This window comes from Notothenia rossii (genome assembly GCF_949606895.1).
Source record: "Notothenia rossii genome assembly, chromosome: 1".
Classification (NCBI taxonomy): Eukaryota; Metazoa; Chordata; class Actinopteri; order Perciformes; family Nototheniidae; genus Notothenia; species Notothenia rossii.
The window spans coordinates 77,655,595-77,665,824 of record NC_136912.1 but is presented as its reverse complement, the minus strand read 5'-3'; the positions used below and the strand labels follow the sequence as shown (position 1 = coordinate 77,665,824).

General features: G+C 37.3%; 1 protein-coding gene across 1 annotated transcript; it reads right to left on the bottom strand.

Annotated features, from left to right (window-relative positions):
• Positions 1 to 5,473: 5,473 nt before the first annotated feature.
• On the bottom strand, positions 5,474 to 9,429 carry pdcb (phosducin b). The gene is made up of 4 exons (XM_079640437.1): positions 9,199 to 9,429; positions 7,907 to 7,966; positions 6,985 to 7,133; positions 5,474 to 6,728 (listed from the first exon to the last, which is right to left on the bottom strand). The coding sequence occupies exons 2-4, from the start codon at positions 7,950 to 7,952 to the stop codon at positions 6,213 to 6,215; spliced, it is 711 nt and encodes a 236-aa protein (XP_079496563.1). The 5' UTR covers positions 7,953 to 7,966; positions 9,199 to 9,429; the 3' UTR covers positions 5,474 to 6,212.
• Between the last annotated feature and the right edge of the window lie 801 nt (positions 9,430 to 10,230).

The window sequence follows — 10,230 nt, the reverse complement described above, 5'->3', positions numbered from 1 at the left end:
GTTCAGTTTGACTTCTCCTTCTTCTCCTTCTTCCTGCTTTTCGGTTTTATGCCGGTGGGCATTAACGCCACCTACTGTGTTGGAGTGTGCACCACAATTATATATCCCCTTTATAAATAATAACAAAATAAGATATCAATTAACATTACATTATTTTGATGAGCTTAGATTCTTTCAAATATTGCAATAGACACTCCAACCAAATGTTGATACACTTTAAGACTCAGTTATTCGAGCCAAAGCTCCCTGATTGCTCTTTCCCTTTAATCTTTATTTTTTCGCTATACTTTCTTTTGGAAGGGAAAAATGACATGCTCCACTGATGTATCGCCTGTACATAATACCCTCTATTAAGATGCTCTCTTCTTTAGTGCACCTTTTAGCTTTCATCACTCGGCCAACTTCTCACTGTAATACATTAACATCCTGTGTTTCCAGTATACCAAATGTGTGGCCACTCCCAATGACATTTATTTTGATTATTGCTTTTGCTTCAGATTTAGGCCTACTTAGTTTAATGTCCATTATCTCCTAATCTTTACAGTCTGTTAGTTTATGCATCCACTATATTGTCCTCCATCCCTTTGTGAGATTAATCCATTTGTTTGTCCACACAAATGTTCTCAACAGGTGAATATTTCTATATCTGTACAGTTTCCTGCATTAACAATACCCATCCTACTACGAGATGTAAATGATTTTGATTAAATCTATACAGAACAGAAATCCATTCAAAGAATAATCCTTTTAATTATTATAACTCTTCTGTCCACTGTAATGCTGTTGCTTTTGTCATCATCTCAACTGCATATGATCTGATGTTTTTCTTTCAACCAAAACATGTAAGGCTGGTATTCTATCAAAATCTGCGCTCACTCTATCCTCTACTGGAGCATTATTGGATTTGTATTTTTGTAGCCTAAGCTCAATAGAAATTCGCATAGCCCTTTTTCAGATACCTTGCAAAGGTACTTCTCTTAAGATGTGTTGTAACTTACACAACTGTATAGTTGTCAATAGCAACAATTGAATATAATGGAGGATTATTTGTCCTGTTTATTGCTCTTTTGTGTTGAATGCTCTCTTGGTCAAATATGGTCACCAGATGGCACCCACGCTCTTTATGTGCAGGCCTGTATTGGCCAGTATCAGTATGAGCATGTGTGCATGCCTGTGTGTCACATAAGGATGTAATGCAGCATATTTCTTTTGGAGAACTTGTGCACTTCTGGAAAGTCCAGGGATGACCAAGAAGTTTGACCTCTAACAGGTTGCAGTTAGTAATAACAAGGTGCCAAATATTATGATACAAAACAGCCCAGAGCAAAACACAGTGACAAACTTCTCACAAACCAGAGCATTGTTATTAAATGACATGCTTAAATCCATTTTTCATTTGTGGAGCATTCCCTAAAATTCAATTAAAAAGGTCAAGATGGTGATGTTGTTGATGATGAATATTTTAGAAATCGGGCAGTAGTTGCCATTGGAACACAGAGCTCGTGTCCTTGGGATATTTAATTACACAAAGAAGAGTTTACATTTTATAATCACACACACTATAATGGAGGCTGTTCTTTTAAAAACATGTAAAAATGTTAAATCAGAGAATTATTTTAGATTTTTTTAAAGAGGTTTTTGAAGAGTGAATGTTTACATTTCATCAAATATGTTTTTATTTTATGTGAACAGCTACATTACATATGTAATATCATATAACTGTGTCTCTGGTGACTTATATCTGGAGCCCCTGTCTGGACCAGTTTTGACAAATACCTCAGTGGTTTATCGGTTAATAAACACTTCTAAGCAAACAAAAGACTGATGGCACGAACACATGAACTGTTAAAGCGAATGTTTGCTCCAGGCAGAAGAACTATTTTTATTACACTTAACTGTCACGCCCGGATACCGAGATGTACAGTAACCTATAGCAACATCGCTCTCCAAACCTCTTAATTTGAGTTGATCATGTTGGTTGTTGTCAGTACTTGTCATGAGAGGGAAACCCAGCAGCATGGACACAGGCACCCTTCAATCTGTGTCTCATGCAGTTAAGGTGTGAATCATGCTGACAAGTGTCTCAAACATTGACAAACAAATGCAGTGACCTCTCACCTACACTATGTAACACACATTCAAGTAAAATGTGTCAAGTGTCATTATTTAGACTGATTTTGAGATTTGGAACTTCCCCTTTATCCTTCCCTCATCCCTTCATTAACCCATGTAACTATTTCATTCATTCAAACACTTCGTAAAGCCTAGCGTGACAAACAGCGGAAGGACCAGCCCAAAGGTGGACTGTGGTGTGGGGGTGGCATGTTTATGTTTAATTTATTCTCTGAGACAGTTACAGCTGTATTCCTCATTCTCTAACCCTGATTATCTCCTGCATTCTTCCTCACGTTATTTTTAACTTCTTACTCACTATCCATTTATTGAAAGAATAACATGATAGTGTTCTGTGTTGGTGTGTAGTGGTTGCATTGTATCAACTCGTTTCACTCAAGTAGATGTTTGTTTCTTTAAAATACGTCCAAGTTGAATCTCATCAGGAGTAAATTAGTCATAGGATAACATTTACATCATCACTTTATCATTGAAAATAATGAGTCACAGGGAACTTAAAAATATCTAAACAAAGTTATTTAAAATAGGTTTACATTTAGGATGACAGCCAGTGAGCACCGTTTGTGGTTGTGTCATCTCGCCCACATCCGTTGTCCAAATTTGGTCTCGGGGGAACCAACACGCCACAAACAAGGTCACCACTGCCGTGTCATTTCATCTCTCAGTAAAATTGTGTTTTATGTAGGTGAACTAGAGCGTAATAGCCTGGCTTTCCAAGAGTCCAAACAAAAAATAACAAAAGTTGTCTAATTAGGGGATCAGTGTAAACAAAGGGGGAATCAAAACGTCAGAAATGGGGGCGGATCATGTGCTCATTTCAGGGGTAAACAATTAGGTAAAATTTGTTTGAGGGGAGAGATGAGTCAATTCATGCTCTTTGGCCTCTTCCAAGAAGCAATTCACTTGGTAAATAAATACTGCGTTGAACATCAAAGAACCTAAAACCTGGATAATGCAAAAACTGTTGTGAATTTTGATTTACAAAGCGACCCAGATAACTCAGTGAACATGCATGGTAAAAGAGGCCAATGCAAATGTATATTCTTCAAAATATTGACGCAAGTAAGCCTACTCACCTTAATGGTTTATTGTTTATTCTGAGTTTACAGATGAGTAATCTTGTTTTGAAGTGAATCTTCTCTCAACCCTTGCTTGGACTCTCGTGGCTTTTGTTGCACTCACTGAACTGTAATCCTGTTGGAAGATGACCAGACATACAGTAATGTACAACTCTGTGAAGTCAACATTGTGGGCCAGTGGCAGCACACAAAGTTGTTTTGGCTAGTTGGCTGCAACTCTTGCATGTGGTTTGGTCAGCAGCACCCAGTCTAGCTGACATCTTTGGGCACCTCTGGAAAATCTTTTTTTCCTCAAAAAGTTCCTGAGGGAGGCATCCAAAAGGTTTTGATAAATGTTAGGCACGCTACTGTAAGAAAATGAGGTCTTACCAGCTAGAGGCTATGCTTGCTGTGCCAGATGCGTGGCTGTGGAAACCAAAGGTATATCCTGAGAGAAATATGTCTTAGCGTGTCACAGTTCAAGCTCTTGCATCTGGAGTATTTAGAACTCAAGAGCTTCTTTCCAGGCAATATGTTAGAGATCATAAGAATACTTACATAAAACCACATACAAGTAGACACTTAAGAATTTGCTTTGAGGTGTTTTGCAAAGGTATAAAGCTGTCACACGCTTAATATTATAAAAGTGCAAATTATGTAATTTAACAGGAGGACTGAGATAACTTTTACCCTGTTTTGTATTCGAAACGAAAACAGATGAATAATAGTCATAAACATAGACCTCTATTAATATAGGTCTTTACAAATATTTCCCCCCAAACTGGTATACCACTACTAGTAAAGGCACAACCTTAATCCTTTAAAAGGATTAGCCTGATTACCTCAGCATAGATCTCTGCCCTACGCAACAAATGACACTCTTTGATGGAAGCATCACATGATCCTTGTCCTACACAGTATCAATGAATGTGTTTGTGTGGCACGGTGTGTGGCAGATTCAGTCCAGACATGAGCAAACTTAATTTAATTCCCAACATATTAGATTGTGGGCAAGCCTTTACTTTAAATTCAAAACCTGCTTAATGTTGCGGATAAGACATACCTTCAGCCCGTTGGGGTCATAGAGGAGTCAACTCTATGCTGCAAAAATAACTGATGAGGTTATTTAACATGTGACAGCCTGCTTTAACAGGAGAGGAGTCTCCCGCAGTGGTATGTACCCAGGGCCGTCCCTGGCCAACAACGACATTGTGAGTGAACACATTTTTTTGGAAACAAAGTACTTTGCAAATATAATTCCTGTTTATTATTATTATCAACACAGTTACTTTGTTATACAGTGAGGTAAATGGTAAATGTGCTTGTCGTTCAGTATGCATCAGTATGTTCAGTATGCAAATAAACTGCTTCTACTACTACTAATACTACTAATAATAATAATAATAATAATAATCAATTCAATAATATAAATACTATATCATTTTATTATAATATAGTTGTAATATAGTCAAGACAAAACATGCTTATTACATGCTCAAAAACTGATATTTCTTAAATCTGTATTCAAATGTAGTTGCCTCGGTCAGCAATGTATCAACAACTACACACACATTTCTATCAGTATTTCTCTGTGTTGTGGTTGACATGATGATGACTGTTAGGAGTTAGGGGAGAGGCTGAGCATCACCATGAAATGTGCAGATTGACTTAAAAATTAATAAAAGGGGAAAAAATGCTCCATGTTTTTTAGGCTGTAAACATTAACTGTTATGTAAGCCAACTAGACAGACAGTTTTTCACTCTTCCTCCTGTACATTAGCAGATACAAGGCATAAAATACTTGAATGAATGGGGTGCACGGAGAACTGCGCTGAGAACTGCACTGAGAGCTGCGCACAAGCCAAGCTCATAAGCCGAGGCCCCCTGTGCAATGTGAAGCCCCATGCAGCCTGCATGAGTGGCCTGTAGGGAGGGACGGCCCTGTATGTACCCCTGCATGTATATCGCCGGTGTCTTTGCTTGTGGCCTCTGGTTTTGAATGCACTGCAGTTGTGTGATTTTTGTTAAAATTCTTCATTTTTTTTAAAGTAACGTTATTAAATAATTATTTGTGATGTACAGTCCTATTGTGAAGGAAAATACTCCAAAAGGACGCACAGCAGGCCCTTAAAGCCAGAGGGGTTATGTAAGTGAGTAGTTTAGTTTGTTTATCCAGTGCAAGTTTAAAAATGACACTTCCTAATCTCTTTCAGTCATTATGAAGTTGCCAGTCTCATAAATCAAAAATGTACAAAGCAAAACCTTACAATTTGATGTAATTTTGTTAATGTTTTTATTCTTGACAACTCATACTGTACATTGGGCTATTCAAATATTACGGAACACAGTTTAGTAAGGTACCCAAATCGTTAACAAAATCCAATATGACAAAGATGATATTGACAAGTGCCAAGTCATATTTCATATGTATATAATACAGTAATAAAGTAAGATACATTCATGTGCAAACTCCTCACTGATGATGGTAAATCAGAGTTTTATTCATGTTTATTCCAGAAAACAATATACACCTGGAAGACATGTTAACACAAAGACATGTTCACATTCAGAGTGCCTTTGCCTCTTAAAAATCCCTGTCCTATTTAGCCCTGCAAAGTTATTTTTGAAATATTGGCAAAATACCACAAGTATATATGTTTCAATATTGTATCACATCTGAAGATGTCACTTTATACAAACCCTGGATATATAAATAACTTGTGTACAGATCAAACCAAAAAAGTGCTAAAAAAAATACATTTGTACATGTTAATACAGCATGCATAAGTTTCTATAGTTACAACATGATTGAGGGCACCCGTATCTTGGACATCAGGGTTCTTTCACCAACTGGATGTTACATTATTTAACAATCCTCAAACAATACTGATCTAATAAAGATGTCTTGTTCATTTCCAATGGCCCAAAAGAATAACTTTAACAATAACATATTGTCTTTTGTTGCTCTCCATCCAACCCTCCAAAAACCTTTCTTTCTTCTTCAGCAGCCAAACTCTGTGTTTATTCTACATCATTTTCCTCTTCATCTTCCACACCAGCCAGCTCTTTCTCTGGCAGCAGGCCATAGCTGTTGAGGAAAGCTTCCACATCAGTGGCGAAGAACTCCCCTGTGAGGTGCTGTGTGCAGGCCAGGAAGTTCCCAAGTAGGTCTCCAGCTTTGTACACCAGCAGTGTAGGCAAAACCTCATCTGAGAATCGCTCGGCTGCGCCGGAGGAGACAGCATCAATCCTGCAGAACTTTACACTGGGGTATTCAAGTGCCAGGCAGTCAAGGCAGTTGTTGAGCTCCTCACATCCTTTGACTCCAACCTTATAGATGTGGACCACCACCACTGTGCTGTAATGCTCCTTCTCGATGACTTCTAGAAAGGCCTCTCCACTGTCCAGCTCATGCACACCTTCAAACCGAGGCCCAAAGCTGAGTTTATCATGCATCTCCTTCATGCAGCGTTTCCTGTATTTCTTTAGACATCCCTCATCCTCCTCCTTAAGCAACTCATACTCTTGGACACTCATCTAAAAAAAGGGGAAAAAAGTGTTAGAATTGATATTGGCTACAATTCTTATCACAATTACATGTATTATATTACATTATGTTGGCTGGCGTTTTCAAAATAAACACTAAGAAGCTTTCAAGACTATTTTTGCGATAAATCTGAAACAATACTTTACTGGAGATCCATTCACACAATTGTAGCTGTATCCACAGCATCCAAAGACCATAACTAAAAGCAAAGTAAAAGTCTGCCTTCTGTCGTTTGTCTGGTTGTACCTTGCGGTTTAGGGCTGATCTGCCGTCTTCTTTTGGCTTGCCTGGGGTTGACATTTGTCTCAGCAGTTCCTTTTTTGCAGGCGGCAAGTTTTCCTGGTCCATACTTTCCAACTTAAACCTCCTCCAGTCATTGATGACTCCTTTAGGACCTTTGGAGAAGACACATTACATTTTGTTGTTAGTTATGAAAGAGTCTATTGCATGTTTTAAATTACTTCTTAAAACATACTTATTTCTGAATGAATTTCTAAAAATAAATTACTTTAATTATTCAGTTTAACAGTCAATAAATTGGCTAATGGAGAAATGTTTTCGAAGCAGACACAATTCAATCAGAAGGAACTTCCTATATAAAAATAATCCACTTTACTCTCAAGGCCCACGTAATTAATAGTAGGTATGTGGGATTTCCAACTGGATAACTGGTTCATTCATCAGTAAAAAGACTTTGTGCAGATAAAGTTTGAGTCATGAGTCATTGTTGGGATGGTGCTTCAATTTTGGGATTAAAGCGTCATCTCAGATGTACTGCACTATTGCTCCACCGTTGCGTAACAAAAAGAAGATTAGAGCTGTGGTTAAACTGTCAAAGCTTTACAGGTCTGTAGTCTGCTTTGGTCTTCCTGTCAGGTGTTTAGAGTCAATTGCTCAGTAGTCATTGCGTATGACCTTCGGTCTGTAAGGTTGTTTCTAGTGAAAGCTTCTTAATGATCAATTAATGAAATTTGTTTTTGCAAAGATACATTGTTAATTACTGAATTTCCCCACGGGTATTAATAAAAGTCCACCTTATCTTATCTTATCTTGTACTTAGATACATAGTTTGACGAGACCCATTCCCCCGGCAGATAAGCACAAAGAGAGGTCACCAAGTTCTAAAAATATCCACAGGCTTATGTTTGAAAATATTGCTTCCACTCACCTGTTTTGGTTGCGAAATCTTCCATTTCAAGCAGTCTGTCCGACATTTTTCTACAGTTAGCTGTAAGATAAAAACTTGAGAATCAGACAACAGGAGGTAATTCATATGATGTGGTTAGTTTATACATGATGGGGGCTTTGGATGTTTGGATGAATAATTATTTTTAATTTAAGTTTAATAGCCTGCATCAATAATTGTTATCCATAAGGCTATTGTTTTTCTACTGATTTAAATTGCAATGTGACGAAGTGAGTGCCATGATATTTAATTAAATGAATGCAGTCTAAGAGGATTAATGAACTGCAACAAATCTGTCTCCTGCTTGCTTTAAGCCCCTTAGGGACACTGTTGACGTTGGAAAACATTGAATTGGCAATAAAGAAACCTGGAACAACAACGATGATAACAACAACAACAACAATGATGTAATAATTTAATTCAAATAATATGTTTGTGTGTATTTAAAACTTTAAGAGAATTTGTTTGTACATTGCAGATAAAAAGATTATTGAAAATAAATAAAATACATGTACAGGATCCTATTATATCGGATTAGTACATGAATACTTACAATTATGTTACATTTGTATGACTTATAATTTGCAATAACTGCTAAAGATTTAAAACTACAGTCACTCTGGGTACTACACTGCTTTGTAATGAAGTTAGTTTGGACCAGTTGTTTGTGACGTATGCAGAGCTAATATCTAATTGGATAAAAGGACCGATCCACAGCGTTCCCATTAGCTTCATTCTCCCTGCATGCAGTCACGGTGCTGATCTGGCCAGGTGATCTTTGTGGACATCTTTACAATCCCCAAACCCTGTGTAATCGATTTGCCGAGCTTGACATGAGCAAATGAAGTCCCATATAATGTTTGAACTTATGAATGTATGTTAGTGTGCAAGAGTTGCACAATAAACTCTTTTATAACAGCTGACTTTCAAGTAGACGAAGACCCATGACTATTCAGCAACGAAGAAAGAATCTTCTGTTCTCATTCTGTGTAAAAGGATTGATTTTGAAATGAAAAAAGAAACAAATGTGGTTAAAACCTTTTCAAAACCTAGTGTTGTTACACTGTACTTGGCAAATAATGACCATCAAAACTCAAGACGACCCCTAAACTCAATCTCAAATCAATACATTTTATCTTCGTAAAAACGTATAGACCGAAAAACGTAAGTCCTATTTCATCCAATCACATATTAACACATTTCAATATTTAGTTCTAGATGAATCCACTTTACAATTGTTCAGAAATAAGAGATGTAAATTGAGTTTTTCTTACCTTCAACCGTCACAGTGAAGTCCTCCCTTTGTGTCAGTGGTTAACTTTGCACTGGTCCTCACTCGATCACTGAGATATCTCTTAGTGGATGGTGTGCGTTATTGTGTGCATGTGTGTGTCTTATCCAGCCAATGAGCTTGGTCTAATGAAGATTTCAAAGAAGTCCCAATAGACCCAACAGAAATAGAGCATAGATCCTAAGAGGATTTGACTTCAGGAATTAGAAGCCTCTACTTGATAAAGGCCTGACTACACACAAGCAAGAGAGAGAACGGAACACTTTAATTCAAAGATTAATTTTGAGAGTTTCTTTTTTTTAAAGATTATCTTATAAATCACTTGATTAGGCAGCTGGTAGCCTTGTATACTACTCTATTCAAGAGCAGAACAGAAGAGCTGTTGTGTTGCATTTCACAATTATAAACAGATCATTAAGAGTTAATTCAAACAATATATCCCTGAGATGAACTCTCAAATAAAGGGTTCTTGTCTAGAAGGAAGGGTCTTCTAGGCACATAGCTTCGCATGAAAATGACCACATGACACACACACACACACACACACACACACACACACACACACACACACACACACACACACACACACACACACACACACACACACACACACACACACACACACACACACACACACGCACACACGCACACACACACAAAACACTGCTAGCTATGGGTGGAGGAAATCTTGTGATGTTTTATCATGTGCTTCTTGATTAGTGTTAACACAGAGAGTGTGTGTAGTGTCTCCTTCTCTCTAATTATCCTTTTACATTTCCTCACTTCCGCCAAGATTTCTACAAAGACAGATAAGACATAGATAAGAGCATCTGTGCATCTTGTTGGTTGTGATAAACTGAAAGTCAAATAACAAGAGCAAAGATAACGTGTTATGGTTGGGGAAGTTTGAAGCCTGACTTATACAAATACGTTTTCATTATTTGATTGATTGATATAATCAGCTAAATTTGTTTCAAGAAAAAAGTTTACAGAAAAAGAAAAAAAAGAAAATTGC